General features: G+C 36.3%; 3 protein-coding genes across 3 annotated transcripts; 2 read left to right on the forward strand and 1 right to left on the reverse strand.

Moving 5' to 3' along the window:
• The first annotated feature begins 73 nt into the window (after positions 1 to 73).
• Positions 74 to 9,354, forward strand: aip (aryl hydrocarbon receptor interacting protein). The gene is made up of 7 exons (XM_065265537.1): positions 74 to 223; positions 2,198 to 2,380; positions 2,460 to 2,648; positions 2,804 to 2,980; positions 3,231 to 3,372; positions 4,804 to 5,039; positions 8,543 to 9,354. Exons 1-7 carry the CDS (start codon positions 83 to 85, stop codon positions 8,546 to 8,548), a joined length of 1,074 nt encoding a protein of 357 aa, XP_065121609.1. The 5' UTR covers positions 74 to 82; the 3' UTR covers positions 8,549 to 9,354.
• Positions 9,355 to 9,452: 98 nt separating this feature from the next.
• cdk2ap2 (cyclin dependent kinase 2 associated protein 2) lies at positions 9,453 to 13,657 on the reverse strand. The gene is made up of 5 exons (XM_065295662.2): positions 13,414 to 13,657; positions 13,013 to 13,162; positions 12,487 to 12,578; positions 11,894 to 12,014; positions 9,453 to 9,775 (listed from the first exon to the last, which is right to left on the reverse strand). Exons 2-5 carry the CDS (start codon positions 13,065 to 13,067, stop codon positions 9,708 to 9,710), a joined length of 336 nt encoding a protein of 111 aa, XP_065151734.1. The 5' UTR covers positions 13,068 to 13,162; positions 13,414 to 13,657; the 3' UTR covers positions 9,453 to 9,707.
• A 1,407-nt stretch (positions 13,658 to 15,064) lies between these two features.
• lgi2b (leucine-rich repeat LGI family, member 2b) lies at positions 15,065 to 20,441 on the forward strand. The gene is made up of 8 exons (XM_065295875.2): positions 15,065 to 15,454; positions 15,663 to 15,734; positions 15,929 to 16,000; positions 17,827 to 17,898; positions 18,418 to 18,489; positions 18,626 to 18,795; positions 18,884 to 19,048; positions 19,117 to 20,441. The coding sequence occupies exons 1-8, from the start codon at positions 15,192 to 15,194 to the stop codon at positions 19,932 to 19,934; spliced, it is 1,704 nt and encodes a 567-aa protein (XP_065151947.2). The 5' UTR covers positions 15,065 to 15,191; the 3' UTR covers positions 19,935 to 20,441.
• The last annotated feature ends 1,051 nt before the right edge of the window (positions 20,442 to 21,492 follow it).

Consider the following 21,492-nt stretch of genomic DNA (forward strand, 5'->3'; position numbering starts at 1 on the left):
TAAACATTATTGTCCTAATGGCATGTTGAGTAGTGCTGTGTAGTTGTTGTCGAGGCGTTAGCAGCGCCCTCTATAGACTCAAATGAACACTGAGCAGCGCTATCATCATACGTCTCGAAGAAACATGGAGGAAATTGCTAGCAAGCTCCAAGCAGACGGCATTCTTAAAAAAGTCATCGCTCCTGGAAAAGGAGAGCTTTCAACCTTTCCAGATGGGACAAAGGTAGTGTTCGGTCTAGTGTATGTTTTCTATACATAAAATATCGATGGCGCGATGCGGTGTTTCATTTTGTAACGATTCAAAGTCCGATAGCAAGCTAGCTGCAGTAGTTTGATTCGTTAGTTTTGTCAGATGATGTGCGCTTGTTTTTACCTTAACATGGGCTATTTGAAATTAAATGCCTATACGTTACTAGTACCGCGGAAACTTGTATAGGTTTATGTGCTATCTTTACAGAAGCCTGATAGGTTTTCTGGTTTAGCAAACTAGCTAATTATCACGATACCTGATGCAGTCAATAGAGGCCAGGTCTATAAACAGGACGTGTGTTTGCATTTTTTAGCACTGAGATGAAAGGAAATCCGTCCTATTTGAGTGACAGCCGTAAGTTATGCAAAGACAATGCAACTATTGTTTGCAAGGGTTTGCCCACCACTAGGCAGGAACGTACTGAGCCCCAGAGACATGAGAAATTAGCCCTTTACCTTAGGAAGCAAATTAACCATGATTTTATTATAGTAAAACTGTAGTAACCATGTTTTTTGTTTTAGCAAATTGACTACCATTTGTATTACCATAGTTTTGCAATAAATACCATGGCAAAACTATAGTTGTTATGACAAGAACATAGTAAAACTATGTGTAGTAGTAAACTAAAACAAAAACTATAGTTACTATAGTAAAACGTGGGTTAGGTTGTGTGGGGGGGTATAATATTAGTCAATTATTGCATTGTGCAACCCCCCTTAATGTTAAACAAAATGTAAATGTTCTTATACAGGCCATATAAGGGTGATTTGTTAAAGGGGACATATCATGAAAATCTCACCTTTTCCATGTTTAAGTGCTGTTATTGGGACAGTGCTTTTATTAAGCTAGACAACATGAAAAAGAACAACTCCGTAGGGGTCGACCCATTTGGATTTTTCAGTGCCGATGCCGATTTTTGTTTCATCAGCCTTAGCCGGTGACCGATACAGGCTGCCGATTTTCTTGAGCCAATATTGCTTTTACTCACTCAATTTACATAATAAAAATGACACAATGATGAAGCCAAATGTTACAAGTCTCATAAAAAAAACATTTATTGAACTTAAAAAAAAAACTATATTTAAAAACAGGTGAGGGTTCTATGGAACCATGAACTGTACTCCCCACAATGATGAGGAACTATCAGCAAAGGATATTGATTTCTAGCACTTTACTACCACAAATATATATATGGGGTGGTTTCCCAGACAGGCATTATCTTAAACTTGGACTAGAGCTTAGTTTAATTAGGAAATATAACTAGTTTTAACAAACATGCCTTACTAAAAACATTACTTGTGTCCATTTTGAGGCAAAACACAGGGCACTGATGTATTTTAAGATATGTTAAAAACAGATGTTATTAGTTTGGACAGTTCTAACATTTATTTTAGTCTAGGACTAGTCTAATCCCTGTCCGGGAAACCGCCCCATAGAGATGAGAAATAAAAACACGCTTTGTTCAGCTATGATCAGCTGATTGATGTTGTCATGGAAAGGTTGGTTGTTTTTAGTCACCTGACCTGCAATCGCTTGCGGCTTCCAGCACTCTGTCTGTAAATAATGCAGGAAAAAATCGGCGAACACGGCAGCCACGTATCGGCCGATGTCGATACACATAAAACTCGCAAATATAGGCCCGATATATCGGTCTATCTCTACAACTCAGTAACTTAGTTTTGTTAAACCATTCTCTGCAAGCATGTGAAAAAGTAGGTAATTGAAATTTGGCTCCCCTTGTGATGTCAGAAGGGGATAACACTGCCCCTTTATCTGTACTTTCCAACCACGGATAGGTGTCACGATTCTCCAAATCCTTTATTCGATTACATTTTGATTAGGTTCACCATTTTATGAAATTCTAAAAAAACATAACACCTTTAAATGTTGCATAATAAAGTCATGTATCATAAAATTGTTTTAAAAACAAAAGTCTTTTTTTAAAAGGTGAAGTTTCATTACCGCACTAGTCTTTGTGATGGGACTCTGTTGGATGACTCGAGGACAATGGGAGGTCACTCTAAGCCAATGGAGCTCATACTGGGAAAGAAGTTCAAGCTTCCTGTGTGGGAGCAAGTGGTGACCACTATGAAGGAGGGTGAAGTTGCTGAATTTACCTGTGACATCAAGGTTGGTCATCTGTGAGCGTATCGCTAAGAAATGCAATATTTTCCAGAATATTTTTGAACCGTAATTTTTCCTGTATTAGCACACAGCTATCTACCCTACGGTCTCAATGTCATTACGCAACATCAGCAAAGGAAAAGACCCGCTGGAAGGACAGAGACACTGCTGTGGAATAGCCCAGGTTCACTCGCATCATTCTATTGGCTACCCAGACCTGGATAAATTGCAGGCCAATCCCCAGCCTCTTGTTTTTACTGTGGAGTTGCTACAGGTAAGTGCATGGCGTCATGTTTTGGGAGGCAGTTTCTGCTTGCTATGTGCAAATGTGTTTTGTATTATTTTGACAAAAGATGAAATATACAAAACTAAGGATAATTGGTTATTTTGGTGTTGTGTTTTATATTTCTCTGTTGTCATCTCACTAAGGTCTTGCCCCCTGGCTCCTTCCAAATGGAAATATGGGCAATGACAGATGATGAGAAACTGGGAGCCATACCGCAGATCCATGAAGAGGGAAATGCACTCTTCAAGAATGGAGACATTGCAGGAGCTGCTGAAAAATACTACAATGCCATAGCATGCCTTAAGAGTTTACAAATGAAGGTAAGCCTTAAGTTAGTTCATGAACATTTTGACATCATTTACTCACCCTCATGTCGTTTGAGAACTTCAAAACAAATTTTGAGTTAGTTTTGTATTTTGTTTATACTTTGTTTTAGTGCACATTATATCTGTGGTTATATTTCATGAAGAATGAAGCTGGTTTTAGCCAACAGTCTAAATTGACTTGTTCCTTGCCTAATTTAAGCTGTGGTTGTGCAGTTCCTTTAAACTTCTATTCTTCACTTTTTAGGAACGGCCGGGTGATGAGTCATGGATCAAACTTGACCACATGATCACTCCTCTTCTCCTCAACTATTGCCAGTGCAAACAAATACAGGGCCAGTACTATGAGGTTTTGGACCACTGCTCATCTATCATCAATAAGTATGATGGTAAATGTCCACAACAGAGTATGTAAACTTGGGCTGTGCAATTAATCAATTTTTTATTTTGGATTCAAATGGTTACAAAACCAAAATAATCGAGGTAAAGCGATTATTGTGCCACATTAAGTTTATGTCGTTTTGTCTTGTGTAATAAATCCAGTGCGTCATGATAAGCTGCACAGTTGCACTCTCTCTCTTTCTCTTTCTCACATCTGTTCGAAGTCAGATAGCTAAGTAGTAATCTTGTTTATATTTGTAAAGTTTTATGCATTTTAAACGAGCTGAGGCAAAACTATACCTTGCGTATGAATAAGCTTCAAGTCCCTCATGAATTCCCCCAAAACAAGTTAGTTATTAAAATCAAATTACATACTCAGCATAATTATTATCTGCAAAACTACCCACAATTACATCCGGCTTTTTCAAATGAGTTAATGTCATTGTGAATGAAATGCACCTGAAGGGGTGTAATACCAAAAAAGACTGTCTACTTACCACATTAAAGCAGAACATTTTGTATTGATGGATTGTTTATGAAGTAAAATCACTAAAAGCCTTCCCTCCATTGGAAAAAATAGTCCATGACATTTTTTTTTTTTTTTTTTTTTTTTTTTTTTTTAAAGGGACAATACATATTAAGAAACATAATAGCTTTTCAGCCATATGAATATGCCAGAATTAGCCCCCAGGCTATTTTACATCTGTAGTCCCTTACCAGGTCACCAACAATGCTTAATGAGACAAAACAAAACATTTAACTATGAATTAACATAAGTCAGACATCACAATAATGAGCGAATCAGTTAACATAAATCAGACGTCACAAAAATGAACGAAAACAACACAAACTCCTGTTTACACTAACAACACGAAATACCACGAAATACCACAATTAACAAAACATACTCTCTAACCTCATAGACAGACTCATGATATAGAATACATAGACATACACATGAATTGAATTGCTATTCTATATAAATAAATAAATATATTCCTCTAATCACTCAGTGTTCACAAATTTGATTTGTATTTAGCCATAGCTTCAAATTGCTCTTAAAACTAATATAGGTCGGACATTCTCTTACATCAACAGGTAGCGTGTTCCAGATCTCTGATCCTTTGATTGATAGTGCATATTGTCCAAATGTTGTGCGTCTATAAGGCACAATACAATCTCCTCTTATAGCAGCCCTGGTTACATGAGTTCCTCCACCCATTTTTTTCAATTTAATATATTCGCTTAGTGGGGGTGGAGCAAGTCCATTTAAGATCTTATAGATAACACAGGCATATTTGAACTTTGTAAAATTTGCAAAATGTAAAAAATTGTGTTTCTGCAAACTCAAGCAGTGATGATATGACAAATGAGTGTGACTGACTGTGAGTTATAATCTGCATTTCGGATTAATATATTAATTTTTATTTTTTTAACAGATAACTTAAAGGCATATTTCAAACGTGGGAAGGCACATGCAGCTGTATGGAATGAGGCACAGGCGAGGGCTGACTTTGCCAAGGTGGTTCAATTAGACCCATCACTTGAATCCTCAGTGGCCAAAGAATTGAGAGCAATGGAAGAACGCATCCGGGAGAAACAGAAGGAGGAGAAGGGACGCTACAAGAACCTCTTCGGCTACAGTGGAAAAGCGGCTGCTGCTGCGGCTACTACAGTAAGTTTGGTCTTTTACCCAATTGGCTGTTTTGGGTGACGATGTTTAGTGTGACCTTCCTTGGCACTAAGCACATCTTAAACTCCTTTGAAGATAAAATAATAAGTTATTCGAGTAGAATTAGGGTTTAATTTCATTTTGGTTTAAGAGAGCCTGCAGGTTCTTTCTGTTGCTCAAATGTAAAGAGAGGTCACATTAAAAACAAGAATAATATATGTTTACTATACCATTGCAAAAACAAAAAATCTAATGGTGGCCTTAAAGGGATAGTTCGGCCAAAAACGATATTAAACCCATGATTTACTCACCCCCAAGCTGTCCGAGTTGCATATGTCCATCGTTTTTCAGACAAACACATTTTCGGATATTTTAGAAAATATTTTAGATCTTTCTGTTCATTAAATGTAATGTCACGGGGTCCAGCAATAGTCCACGACCTTCAAGTCCAAAAAAGTGCGTCCATCCTTCACAAATTAAATCCAAACGGCTCCAGGATGATAAACAAAGGTCTTCTGTGGGTAATCCGTGCGGTGTTGTTGTAGAAATATCCATATTTAAAATGTTATTAACGTTATAAACTACCTTCCGGTAGCGCCGCCATCTTAGACTCAGGAGAGAGTATTAGCGTAGTGTACGCACTTTTCTTAGTGACGTATGACAAATTCGGAGGGCGGGGGCACAGAGCAGCAGCAGAGAAACTCTGTACGCTGCGTAAGCTCTCATCCTGAATGCGGATCACTCCAAGATGGCGGCGCTACCGGAAGGTAGTTTATAACGTTAATAACATTTTAAATATGGATATTTCTACAACAACACCGCACGGATTACCCACAGAAGACCTTTGTTTATCATCCTGGAGCCGTTTGGATTTAATTTGTGAAGGATGGACGCACTTTTTTGGACTTGAAGGTCGTGGACTATTGCTGGACCCCGTGACATTACATTTAATGAACAGAAAGATCTAAAATATTTTCTAAAATATCCGAAAATGTGTTTGTCTGAAAAACGATGGACATATGCAACTCGGACAGCTTGGGGGTGAGTAAATCATGGGTTTAATATCGTTTTTGGCCGAACTATCCCTTTAAGGGCTGTTCACACTTTGAAGTCAATCTTAAAGCTCACGTAACACACGCTGTTTCTGCATTTCTGATATTAATCTGGAGTACCTATGGAGTAGTATGACATCCTTTATATCTCTGAAGAGTCTTTAGTTTAATCAGATTTATAAAAGAAAGATTAGCTTTACCGAATCTTTCCGATAACGTACGAAAAAATGAAGAAGGAGGAGTTATAACACGGGAGGAGCGAGTACGAGTCATGCAACACTATACAACACTGTTTTAACTTATGATTCACTACATGTTCGTGTCATTTATATAATATACACGCGCCTATTTCCAACATAAGACAGAAGTCTTACTTACCACGTGTAACTCGTCATGAAAATCCACCGCATCAAACACACACGCAAAACTCCGCTGCTAATCCGGATAATAAACTATATCCATTGTTTCCATAAGGCTGGATGTCTTCTCCTTACATCCAAAAACACACTTCTTGTTGTGCCATTGTTGACTTTTGAAATTAAACAAAGCTGAGTGGCGTGATAAGCTGTTAGCAACTCTAGCGTCTCCCGCTGACTGACGGCTGGGCGGGGTTTTCCGGGGGAAGTTTTCCGGCGGAAGCCCATATAAAGAAGTGATACGTATCGAAAACCCCAGAAACGTCAGTTAGAACCGTAATCGAAAAAAATTAGCCGAAACTTGTACGAACCCTGGCGAAGTGCATTCGGCACAGAAATACTCTGAAACACGCCCAACTGCATTTTTGACACTTTGCCTACGTTTAGCATGAGGAAACAACTCTATAACTGTGTTAATAAGTCAGAATGCTTGAAATACCATTAAACCCCCCCTTTAAAAATTATTGTTTCTAAACACATTATAAATGTTAGAAATGTATTGCTGAAACACACCAAAAGACTGTAAATCATAAAGTATTGAATTGCAGAGTTAGATCGTAAAGATTAGATCGTTAAACAGTTTTTCACCATTTCTGTGTTGAGGATTATTTGTGCGGGGCTAAAACGGTGGCTCAGTGATGCACTTTAGCCACCTCCTTTAACACAATTGCGAGCATAAAATTCAGGTTGTAGTAGTTTTTGAAAGTTGAGAGATACGGCAGCTTTCCACGAGAGGGCGTGGTTTCGGCGCAGACACGCCCCCACCGCTTGAGAGCATAGGATGCTGCTTATTTTTTCCAAGATTGTAATAACGTCGAGCATTCAAATTTGGTTGGGTGGTTAATAACACATTTTTCTGTGGTTTAACAAACCACTTTTTAAGGACTTTAACGATAACCATATTGTTAATGTTTACTACATCGATAACTGAATTGGCGTCCACACCACTGGACGGTATTGATAACTGTTTATTCTCTTGTGCGCCACACTAATATTGTATTCCTTTCATAAAAACTTTTGCAGTTGTTTACATGTCATTTAACATGTAAATATGGTGTTCTTGTAGCATTTACAGCTACTATAATAGCTGTATTTAACCAATAGTCAGTGTAGTAGAAAAGAAACATTATGCAGTCAATTTTACTGCAATAGTGCTAGACACCTGAGCTAATGGACCCCAGCGATGAGCTGTTAATAGTTTATCGTTCATAAGTTGAAAAAAATAGCTCCGAAAGTGATCCCAATGGTATAGTTTTTTAGTATCTTTATAGTTGTGGTGTGATGTCCGCTGAACGATTTTTAAAACTATAACTATATTTGTATAGAGATGGTACTCAGTAGGGCTGCAACGATATATCGCGTGTCCCATTAAAAATGTCTTTGAAATAGATTCAGAATCGATTCTGTGTTTCATGCACAGCTTGTGTGTGTGTACTACGGCATTTGGTCAGTAGGAGGTCCTTCTCAATCTAAAATCATTATGTGTCAGAGTTGTTTATAACGTCCATTTAAAAATGCAACACTCGTCAAACAAAATCATTCAAAATATTCTTTATTATCGTGAAAATAACTGAAACAATTTGAAGAACAGCAATATAAATATTCCTATAGACATGGTATAGCGTTTGTTATGCTACTACTTCTGTGGCACAAAGGCATTGGGATGAGCCGGGATTTCACCTTAATTCATTAAAATTCATTGAGAAAACGCACATTTGCATGATTAATCGTTGCAGCCCTAGTACATAGTATGAACAGCCCTTAAGACTTTTGCACAGGGCTGTATATAGATTGTTTATTAAATCAAATTGTTTATTAAATCAGATTGTAGTGGCATGCATCCATATGTGGTTTTATTGATATGATTGCAAAGCATTTCAGAACCCATTTTACCTGTTTTTGTGCTCTTGTGATCATATCTCTTTAAAGTAAGGTTAAAATTATAAGGAGTCTATATTGGGGTTAGCAATAATAACAATTAAGCAACCAGAAATGTTTTTCAGTTAAATAATACGTGCTGTATTTCATCTCTTTTTAGGGCTGAAACAAAGATGACCTTTCTGATTTTCCAATTATGAGGAGAGATTCATTTGTAAGGCCATTGTTAAGTTGGAACACGTGCATTTTTATACATTTGCCCCTCAAGTTCATGTATCTTGTTGTACACTTGTCGTTTTTTTCTGCAGACATGCCCAAAGCAAACCATATTATTCTCCATTACATCTAGTTTTGTTTTGCTGGTTAATTGGTTAACAATCAGTTGACTAGTAAGGAGTGCATCATGTTTTTACTGCATAGTAAAAAAAAACTAAAATCCATTTCTCATTGACTTACCAAAAAAAGAAGAGTTACAAAGAAAAGGAGACAACTGGATAATTCAGACAGTGGCAACATTGTTTATCAGTGGTAACTCTAAAATATATGTTTTTGGTCAATATTGGCTCACTGCGTAAACCTATCACCCTATTCACTTTTTGGATATAGCAAGAAATGCATGAGACTGTGTTTTGAAAAGTGTGGTTTGAATGAAACAAAGTTGAATGAAGACAATCTAATGCCAATCTGTTTAAGCAGCATTTCTACCACTATATCCCCCATCCCTTAGTATTTATTGTTTTGTTTTTTACGTTATTGCTGTTACACTCACTGTTAATTGTAGTCTTTGTATGTATGCTACATTTTTAATATAATGAAAAACTAAAGAAATAAGAATGGAATATGTAATACTATGTTAGCACTGACAACACATGGGAAAGATTTCACTTTGCCATCAAAGCTGAAAGAAATACTCTCCTTTATGTAATTCACAATTATGTCCATGTATGTCACTACAAATAAACTTTTTTTAAATACTTTTAATTCATTTTGTTTTAATTCTTCTGCATTTATATGCTATGAAAAAGTGATTCCCAAAATACTTGCATGGTGACAAAAGAAAATCTGACAAATTGTTCATTGATTTTGTTTTATTTAAATACAGAACTGCAAAAAGTTGCCTTAAAAAAATGCTATGCTACTTGCAACTACATGAGGTGTACATCAGGAGGGAGGTGGGGACTGAGCTATGCACAATGGACAAAGCAGAACAATAAGAAAGATATAAAATGTTGGTGTAAATAGCTTGGCAGAAAGGAAAAACAGCCTTTCTTGTGAGAGACGGAACAATGGGGAGACGAGTACCGGAGGGAGATTGTGGGTGGATGTTATGTGCGAGCACTTCGCTCTGTCTCTGCTAGACACTCCCTGACAAGAGCACGTGCATGAATGATACCTGAAATGACAGAAAATAAGATATTTAAACAAGCTGGCATTCAATTGAACAATAAAAACAACAGTTAAGAGGAAATATTTAGCAAGCCCTAACGTGAAGAGTTAAAAGTTCCTGTACTTGCGTTCTGATTTTACAAATATGTGCCATTTGGAATAACCATGTATGTTACTATATTACAATATGCAAAAACAGTAAAAGCCGTGACATAATCTTATATATAATAAACTGGCTTAGAATTCACTTCATATTTCAACTGAAGAATTATATCCTAAACATAGAAAAATTTGATTGTTCAAGTTTGAGTATTTATTTTAAACTTAAAAAGCTATTGATCAGAGATTTCGTTTTTTTTTTTTCACTATAGCCCTTTATACACACAGATTACAGAAATTACACTAACAATTTCTTAAGGATTTGTCCGGGATCATTTTATTTTGGTTTATGCAGGCTGCCAATGATTTTCTGGAATCTGTGCATGCGTTCACACACATCCAGTAAAGACAAGATGCGATGTGTATTGTGTTTTCAGTCGTGCATTTAGTGGATTTTATTCACAGCATCTTAAGTTTGCTTATCATCTGTGATTTCTCTCGCTCTCTCGAGAAACCGTGTGCAATTTTGTTTCAGATTGATTACAAACAAGTTTCTATATTCAACTTCACAGACATTTTTACCATAAATGTTGATCTGCATTTAAAACCCCCATGTCAAAGAGCCAAACGATAACTTGACACTTTGACCTGACCCTTGCGGAATTGTTCCATCCTTTTGTTCACACAAGACGTATTCCCTTTTTATAGGAACAATCCCAGAATCAATAACAGTGGATGTGATTTTTCAGGGATCAACGTGCTGTGTTAAAGGGGTTCGTGTTAATGCTCAAAATATCGATACGACAATACATCGTCATGAACTCCCGATGATGCGCGCATCAACACAGCACCTTACGTATCGATTTTGAAGGTAGTGTGACGAATTGCAGTTGATGTGTATGGAAAGGACGCGTATGACCCGTGGAGTACGTTAAAGAGCACCTATTTCATTGCTCAAAAACATTATTTTGTGTATTTGGTATAATACAATGTGTTTGCGTGGTTAAAAAAGGTAAAAAAAAAAAAACATTATTTTCCACATAATAGCTCCATATTTCAAAAGCTCTGATTTTGTACAAAGCTCATTGATCTGAAAAGCTGATGATTGGCCAGCTAATCTGTACGTTGTGATTGGCCTGCATACCTCTGACGTCAGCCGGAAATGTGACGCTCCATACCATGTTTGACTGAGCATACTTGACTTTCCGTGTCTGTCTCTCGTGTGCACACGTCTGCACACCTTGCCTAAGCACACTTCGTAATCTCTCTCTACTCCTACCCCTCTCTATGAGTTCAGTATGAAAGTGCAGATATTTTATCCTAAACGGCTGCAAAGGGCTTGTCGTGTAGTTAAAGTAGCGTTGCACAAAAAAGACAGCACGTCGTCTCGTAAGCAATCCATAATAAAACTACTGCACGCATTTTTAAAAACAATGAAGCGCACGCTGCTTTATTAGCCGCTTTCTTATAATTCAGTAACACTTTTGGGAAGAAAGACGACAAAGAGCTGCATGTGAAAAGTGAGTATAGGAATTGGAGCTACTTCAAACTACAGCGGTCACATTAATAATCTGATTTATATAGAGAAATAGCATTTAGTCTGACTGCATGTTTACACAGATATTTATAGTTATAGAAGAATTTTATGAAAGAAGAATATAATGCCTAAACTAGAGTAAGGCACCATCTTTGCAAAACTGCTTTGAAACAAGATGAGTTAAGTACTATTGCACTGAGATTTGATGTATTTCCCTCAAAATTAATAAATGAATGGAAAAAACACAACTGTTACAACAACACTGCTTATTAAATGTACAATAAACAGAATAATAATGATAAAATTCTGAACAAAAATGAAATTCAAATTGTCTTGTATCGTGATGTGCATCGTACCATGGCCTTGTATCGGGATATATATCGTATTGGGAAATTGTTAGCGATACACAGTCCTAGTTCGTGTGTACAACCCAATGCACCTGCATGCTACACATGCCATTGACTGTTAAAAGCATTATGTTTTGAGTACCTCTCTTTAGTCTCTCCATGGCACTTTTGCTGCCGGCATACGTAGGCCGTATTTCACGGCTCATCTCCTCAATGACGGAAAGCAGCTCACTATAGGTAGATCCCTGGGACACTTTTACTGGCTAGGAATTGAAAGAAAATGTTTTAAATGTTACCATCTTACAAAAAATCTAACTTGGAAACACCTCAATAAATTAAAACCTCATTGGGTTTTGTGTGTCTTATGAGTAAGTCATGCAAGAACCAATGAGATTTTACGTTATTTGACATATATTTTAATTTAGTGATCGGATAAGCTAATTTAAATTTGACTAAATAAGCTTAATATCAATAATATTCTCACTCACACATGTGTATAAAGTGATGGTTATTTATATTTAAAACAGTTTTCAGCTGAAAAAAGCAATTTTTTCAACTATTCCTTTAAAATAAAATAAACGTGAATGTTTATGAGATGCTTGGTCCTAGTATTTGTTCACACAGTGAGAAAAAAAATCTATTTAGGGATAAAACTGGGGGGGGGGGTATGAGCATAGTTAAAAGAACCCTTAGAAGTTTGCTAGTTTGGGTGAAACTAGTAAAAAAAAAACATACTTGTACAAAGCCCATTGATGGTGGACCAAAATCGCTAAATGCTGGTCTAAAGTTTGAAGAGGACGGTAGTGATGGAGAAGAGCCACAGGATCCTAAAACCAAGGAGCAAATGGAGAACTAGTCACAAATCAAAAAAGCACCAAAAGACAAACTTAAACAATGGTAATTCGCCACTCAACAACATGGGAGAAAGTAAAATAAGCCAAAGATTGGATCTGATTGTGTCATGGCATGGCACACTTGCATATAACATTAGGTACGAAAACAGCCATGTTAGGTTTCAAGACAAACACAGTAGGGTGCGGTTAGCAACACACTATGCCACACATTTATGTAATGAGCAAGACAGATGGCTATGGCTCCTTTAACTCCTCCCCTTTATCAGTTCATCTGACCTCGTTTACTGTAGGTTCACTGACCCTTTCCGGATTAACAAGGGTGAATGAGAAAAGATGATGTATACAAAAAGCCCTAAAGTATGTTTTTATGCAAAACACGCATAAGCAATGAACACAATGAAACTCACCTGGTGGAGTGTGGTTGGAGCCGGTGGGTGCGGGGGCGATCGGCTTGTAACTCATATTTACACCACCGTCGACTATACCTCGCTTGATCCAAAGTTCCCGTTTATCTTCTGAATACAAAGCCAGTGATCTTTGGTATCTGAAGCAGTGAACTGAGTAAAGCACACATAAGAGATGTTATGAGGGATGATAAAGGCTAGCGGACATTAAAGACAGTACCATTGAACTTAACCGGCTTGAAATTCTTACTTCTCTACTCATACTCTTTTTGTTTAACTTCATAAATATTCCTACCAACGGTAATGTAGCGACACATTTAGTAAACACATGCTAGAAATATTAGGCATATTAAAAAGTCGAGGATGCCTATAGTGCCATATGAAAGGTACATTTAACTACCCACCTCTTCCGCGAACTCGCTCGACAGCGACACGCGCTAAATATCCAACAAACCGACAAAAACAAACTCTGTGAAGACTTTGGGGACTTTCGGACAACTGGAGGGGCTTTGGTCGTTATCGATGTCGGTTAATAACTGTTTGATGAGATGAATGGGGAATATAACGCACAGAAACACTTTAGCTCCGCGGAGGTGTCGATTCTCCACTCTTCTTCCTGCGCGTGCTAGCCTGCTATGTTATTTTCCCATGATACTCGGCAAAAAGAGAGTGTGTGCGTCATCACGCCGCCCGGCACGCGCCTGTACGCTCTCTGCTCCATGAATCCATTCTGGAATTTTCTCGTTTTGGTGTTGAGGAGCAGGGAACGTAAAGTGGGGAAGGGTTTGTTAATAAAATATTTTATTTTATTATTTATAAATCATTTAATTATTTTATAGGCTAATGATTGCATGCTTGTTATACAAAGACAAATTACGTGGGAGGTCTTAATGCAACGTGACGCAGGACTACAAAGAAGATCCCGTATGGCTTAACACAATTGTGACCGTGCCAGTGAAATTTTTTTTTTATATATATAAAACCATCTTACAAGTAGTCTAGTGAAGATCATTCTTTGGAAAATGACCTTGGTGTCCTTAATATTGACTGAGTAAGATCATGTCAAGGATTGAAATTAATGGCTGAAATCAAACTTTGATGTTCGCTATCTGCGAATTTGATTTTGAGACTTCCTGCATGGTTTTCACAGGAAGCAGGGTCACAATTATCTTCTCAATAAGCAATAAAATTAAATTTTTTGAGTTTCAAAAGGTTTTTGCTTACTGGGATTAAAACACAGAGTGAGCATTTATTTTAAACATTGCAGCACACTTTATGTAGACATTGATTTCTGTTTATAAACATGGTTAGGCATTGTTGCATTTGTCATCATCTCCTTCTAACCCTTACATTTCAAAGTGAACGGCAGCTTTAAGGTTAAGGTTCCACCACTTTTTATTTATTTCTGTTGGAAAAAGTGTGCATCAGGCATCATTATCAATTTTTTTTAAAGAATTATTACATCAGATATTACAAATTATAAGCCACATATAAAAATCATTTGAGGAGTGACTGTAAGGTGAACCTTTAGAAGTTATTTCATTGTCATCCATTAAGTACCTTTCTTGTTATATATAACCAGAAATTGCTTATACTGTATTCCTGAAATCAGATATGCTTCTAAATCAATAAAGGTACACACAGAGCCCATTGCAATCACATATAATACAATCAAATAGCTGCATGACCTGCAGAAAAATAAAGTGCAATCACATCTTAAGCATCAGTGTGTGGACAGAAATAGACCAACGTATGTGAAACTAACTGAATGCTCTTTTTTACAACCCAAGAAGCCATCCACTAAAGGAAATGCTGTGTCATTGCACCATGTTTAAATCTTACACATGTAAGATTATCTATCTGCCTAGATAACTTGGGCATCTCTCTCTATCTCTCTCTCTCTCTATCTCTCTCTCTCCACATGTAGATGAAAAACCCAGACAATCCTCCTGTACACTCGTTTACCCTTATTTTAGCCCAAAATAAAAACAAAATTATAAACAATGTGCAATCTGCACATAATGAATCACATTTTTAATATCTACAGACATGTACAGAAATGCACAAACAGTATTTCTGGATCAGACAGTTACATTAGACGTTTGATCATTTTTGGACCTAAAGGCCTCGGTTGGGACAGCCCAAGCACTGACTGCATAAAACCTGCTGAAGTCAGACCTTCATGCTGCGTCTCACAGTACCGTGCGGGACAGGGGCGCATTTGGTCTTCGACTCTTCAGCTGCCATGGATCTAAAAACTAACGTTAAGTTATCTTTCAATCGAAAGTGTGTTGTTTTAACTTTACTGATCATTTGTTCATTTCATCTGTCCCGATCAAAGCGAGTATCCAAGTGTCCTTCAGGATGCACTTGTACGACAGATTCCATCATTTGCGTCGGTTCGCCTTTCATCCCAAGATCTATACCGAGTGACATCAACTCTCTGTAAGTCTCTTATGTGCGCGAAACATCTTAGCGATAGTGCTTGTAATATATAGGCTAGATAAATATTTATTACAAAATATATATATTTCTGTTCGATATTTGTGTTTAAACCTGCATTGTGCAGTAAATGTATCAAGCAACAAAACAAGAACTAAAACACCATGCAGTGTCTTTATAATTATTAGTGTATTTATTTACTTTTATATAGGAGTATTGTTAATTGCAGTTTCCCAGAAATCCAGGAGGCTATGTTTTCGCTCATGCCTTCACTGCAGTTACTGTAAGTGACCACTCTGATGCATCACTTTTAAATTTACCTTGTGTTTATCTGCATTACACAATCACACCATGTTTTACAGGGCAATATTAATATACACAAAGTATATCTTATACATGTGTGATTTCTGTATGGTCAAAAAACTGTACATAATACGCATATAAGATAAAACTTAAACAATATTTTCTTCTCTTTAGTCTCCTTAGTTCAAATTCATTTTCTGCAATAAAGGAGGATGCATTCTCTGGGCTTCCTCACCTTGAGTACCTGTGAGTGTTTATGCTTGTAGGAAGACAGCAATATTTAATACAACAGTATCTGCATATAATTATCAATATTAAATCATAATATTTAAATGATATTAATTGTAATGTGCAGCCTATTACAGTGTATTAAGAAATTATTCAGGCCCCCTTTATTTACTAATGTTGTTATGTTGCAGCCCTATACAATCATTTAAATTAATTTATTGTAAAAAAAAGAATAGCAGAAAATCCCCAAATTCAAGTGTGGAAACTTGTTTTGTCATACCTAAAAAGGCTTGAGGCCAAAGATGTAAAGAGTAAAGGATCTGTATACTTATGTAAATGTGATATTTCAGTTTTATTGTTTTTGAAGGGCTCCTAACCTACGTGTTTTCAGCAATATTTTAATAGTCTCCGGTATCCCCAGAATGTGTCTGTAAAGTTACAGCTCAAAATACACCACAGATCTTTTATTATACGATGTTGAACATGTGACTGCAATGAAAAACGCGCGGCTATTGTGTGTGTCTCTTTAAATGCAAAGAAAGCTTCTGTTTCCCTCCCTGTATGCAAAGTAGGGGGTAGAGCACTTACACATGTGCTTTGGACTACATCAGAAAGTGTCTTTGGCAGAAGATTGAACTGCGCGCCCATATGGCAGAGTCTGTGAGCGTTTGGGGCGTAATCAATGTGACATCACATTGATAGGGGATCCCCAACAGCTTTAACAGTTTTGTGTGACTGTTGCGGTTTAAAGGAGATTACACAAAGAAAGAATGGATGGATTTATATAATAACAGGATGTTCCTGCACAAACAGACTCATTTTAATAAAAACACATTTAAAAGTGCATTTTTTAGGTTGGAGGGGCTTTAATCAATTTACAGATATTTCCAAAATTATTTTTTCACTTCGTCATTATACAGAGTGTATATTATTGAGAAAAAAAAAACTATTTAAATGATTGGTGTTAGACTGCAACATAACAAAATAAAAACATGAAGGGAGTCTGAATACTTCTGAATGCACACTATTCTATTTAATTTATATTATATAATGTAATGTAAGAGAAATTAACATATTTGTCAAAAAATATTTGTCTCGACTTTGAACAGTGTTAGAGATTGTAAAAGGATTTGACCGCATTTTTAAACATTTTGGTTTATGGGCATATTATCTACCCTCTTTATAAAAAAAAAATTCATAGCCATGCCATAGAAGAACCATTTTTTTGGTTCACCAAAGAACCATTGTCGCTCTTACAAGAACCATTTCCTACATTTTTATAATCTAAAGAAGCTTTTTTGAAACAGAATGGTTCTTTACTATGGAACCATACAGCCTAAACTCTAAAAAATGTTGGGTTGTAATAACACACACTCTAAAAAAATTGCATAACAAATTTATAATCATAGGGGAACCAATTTTTGGTGCTATATAGCACCTAAAGAGCACCTATGAAGAACCATACGGGGGTGATATAGCACCACAATAGCACCAGATATGGTTCTATATAGCACAATATGGTTCTACACAGGTGCTATATGGCACTTAAAATGGTTCCTCTATGAGTACTATTGAGCACCATTTGTTTTTACAGTGCATATTTTAGTCAAATATGGACAAACCCAACAATTGGGTTATTTCAACCCATATTGGGTAACAAAATGTATAACCCTACAGCATTTTTTAAAGTGAAAATTTGTTCTTCTGTGGCATTGTGTATAGCACCCAAATTGTATTACCATACAGAATAGTTTGCAGAGTAGCTTGCTGTACTGTATGCTGAAGTAAATTTAAAATGAAGATGTGCACTTTGTTGTTTCATTTCATTTCATTTGACAAACTAGATTCATTGAGGGTAACAACATTGAAGGCATAAGCAAATATGCCTTCAGAGGACTTCGCGATGTTACACATTTGTGAGTATAACATTCAACAAGGCAAGGTGAAATTATTGCCACATCTCTATAATTATTTATTTATAATACAAGGAGACTACCAACATTAAGGGCATCATTAAGACTTGGCAGGAATCACCAAAAGCACTTTATAATACATACCTGTACATAATGAAAGCCTAGCAGAGAATAAACCATTACAGAGTATTAGTTACAGGAAGTCTGCAGCAGGCTGATAAAGCAATCATGCAGTTTAATCAAATTCTTTTTTGTTTACTAAAGCTTGTTCCTGATTCCTTGTTGGGTTTCACAAAGAACCTTAAACATCTATAGAATGATGATAGTCCATTCTATATTATTGTATTTCTAAATTAGATGTTATTTTAAGTATTTCTTGCTGTAGTCTGGATCTTCTTCCTGTTTTTATTTATAATTAGGCACATTTTACAACAATATACAGTACAGAAAATATCATATTAATTAATATTTTTAAATATTTTGCCGATTTGTCTTTTCATAATTTTCTGTCTGTTCAAACAGATCACTGGCAAACAACAATTTAAAAACACTGCCCAGAGGGCTTTTCTCAGATCTGCGATCTTTGATAGAGCTGTGAGTTCTTCAATTCACTATTTGCATATATAACATGCTAGCTGTTGCTAATCTGGGAAACATTGTGAAAAATAACATTGCAGATCAGATTTTGGTTATGCAAATAACTTGATTATTTAACTTCTATTATAATCAGAGACCTGCGAGGGAACTTGTTTCAGTGTGACTGTGATTCCATGTGGCTGATGCTCTGGTTAAAGAGATCCAATGCCACAGTCTCAGATGTTTACTGTGCCAGTCCATCTAGCATGAAGGGTGTCCTTTTAAAGGATGTCCCAGAAAGACACAGCAAGTGTGTCTCCACAGGTAACTACACCCATGTTTGGTTTTTCTGTTGGATTTTGATGCATCGGACATATCATCGACTCGAGTATGTGTGTTTTTTCCCCTCCAGATTTTGTTGAGCATCAGATAATAAACACACAATCCATGTCGGCAGACATCTTCTCTTACAAAGATGATATATACATTGCCATGGCAGTTCCTAATTCAGACAGCTGCATAATCATGGAATGGGATCACATTGAGACCAAATTCAGGCCTTTGGATAATATTACAGGTATGAATGTTATTTTATTATGACGACTGATGTATAGTGGTTTTATATAATTTTTCTTGACATTTCAGGGCGATCTGTTGTTGGGTGCAGGTCTGTTGTGATCAATGAGCAGGCCTTTGTCATTGTCTCCCAGCTTTTCGATGGCTCCCTCGTCTACAGATATGACCGAACGCAGAATAAGTTCACCAAGTTTCAAGCAGTCGAAACGCTTAACGTGTCCAAGCCAAATGAGATCGAAGTCTTTCAGATTGGAGGCGACTGGTTCTTCATTATTGTGGACAGTTCCAAAGCTGGAATGACAACTGTTTTTAAGTGGAATGAAACCTGTTTCTATCCATACCAGTTTCTTCACGAATGGTATCGTGATACAGATGCAGAGTTTTTGGATTTAGACGGTAAGCCTGTTCTCATACTGGTAAGCCGTTCGCAGGTTCCTGTTATCTACCAGTGGAACAAGAGCATAAAGAAGTTCGTTCGGCATGATGAGATACCCAACATGGATGACATTGTTAACGTGAAGGCCTTTAGGATCAAGAATGTTCTCTACCTCGCCCTCGCCTGCTACATTGGTGACTCGAAAGTCATGAGGTGGACGGGCAAACGTTTTGAAGAAGTACAGGGTTTCCCTTCACGTGGAGCCACAGTATTGCAGCCTGTCACATTCAATGACCAGCACTATTTGATTCTGAGCAGCGATTACTCTTTCTCTCATATCTTCAGATGGGACGAGGAGAACCAAAAATTTTTCAAGTTCAGGGATGTGTATGTTCAATGGCCACGCTCATTTACAGCACTCTCCACTGACCAGCGTGACTTTGTGCTGGCCACCAGCTTTAAAGGCAAAACCAAAGTGTTCGAACATATTTCAGTTGACATTAGTAAATGAAGCTAAGAGATACATGCTGTTATTTAGTATATCTCTTTTTTAGTGTATACACATGTAACCATAATATTTATGAATGTAATGTTTTGCCAAAAAGGCTGAAACATAATGCTCTCCGTCTTCTGCCTTGCAATAATGCGCTGCTAGTAAATGAATGCAAATGTATGCAAAATATCGGACTGTTTTAACATATCAGGGTTCTATCATGATATACTGTATAATGGGTACTTAGGCTTCATGTTAATCCAAGGCACTGAAACATGTCAAGGTTAAACTAGTCTAACTGTTGAGCTATTTTTACTTGATGCAAGCAGGGGTTAGCAGTGGTAGTATTCAGCAGAGACCCTTCAGAGAATGAAAGCCATGCATTTAATTTTTATTTATTTATTTATATTACTATTGTTATTATGCAGAGGAGGACCTATTTGTTAGTTTTATTACTATAGCTGACAAACAATATACTGAATGTATGTTTGGATATATAATAATTCAAATAAATAAAACAACACATTTTGCTTTGCTCATCATTTTGTGTGAAAAGGAAATTAGTCCAGAGGCAGTGGTGTACTATATAAGTACAATTCAATATATTTTGGAATTTGAAAATATATTTAGTTTTAACCTATCACATATTTTAAATGTATATCAGGGGCAACAAATACATTTCTAATTTTACAACACATATGGGAAAAATACATTATTCCTGGCAAAAATATACAAGTTTGTAGAGTATGTAGACTATAAAATCTAAAACTTTATAAAGTGTATTTTTGCAGTTCAAAATATATTTAATTTTAATCATTTCAAACCTGTTATGTTAACTAGTTTTTAACATACAAAGTTATATGTTTTAAATTATATTTATTTTTGAAATATATTGCAAATGTTACAACATTGGTGAAAATATTTTTGTCCAGATATTTTAAAATATATTTCCGCACATTTATTTTTATTTATTTATTTTTTGCAATTTTTGGTATATTTTGAAATATATATATATATATATATATATATATATATAGACGTATGGGTACAGCAACAAGTATAATGTTTATGAGTAAATGCTTTATGATTTATCATATTTTTTGTAAACAAACAACCACATTCCAAAAACTACATTAAAGTAGTTAATACACTTTGTTAATGTATACCATTATGTGGTGTTATTGTGAATAAACTGTAGTATACTTTAAAAATTACTATGGTATAAGGTTTAAAACACATATCTAGGAAATCTATGTGGAATGACGGTCGCTGTGATTTCACCAAGTAAGATGTGATCCTGGATCAACATTTTTTGTTGATCCTGGATCAACATTTTATATACCCCTACCCTTAACTCAAATCCTAACCATTTTTAAACCCTCAATTTAGTGTGAAATAATAGTTTGAGGAGTATTCTTAAAAGCCCCTAACCCAATCCTAAACCTAAACATGCAGACTAAACTTAATCCTGCAATCTGATTGGTTAATGAAAATGTTGATCCAGGATCACATCTTACTTTGTGAAATCACGTTCACCGTGGAGGTCCTACGTGGGCTAGTTATGAACGCACTTCAC

This window comes from Paramisgurnus dabryanus, chromosome 4 (assembly GCF_030506205.2).
Source record: "Paramisgurnus dabryanus chromosome 4, PD_genome_1.1, whole genome shotgun sequence".
Taxonomy (NCBI): Eukaryota; Metazoa; Chordata; class Actinopteri; order Cypriniformes; family Cobitidae; genus Paramisgurnus; species Paramisgurnus dabryanus.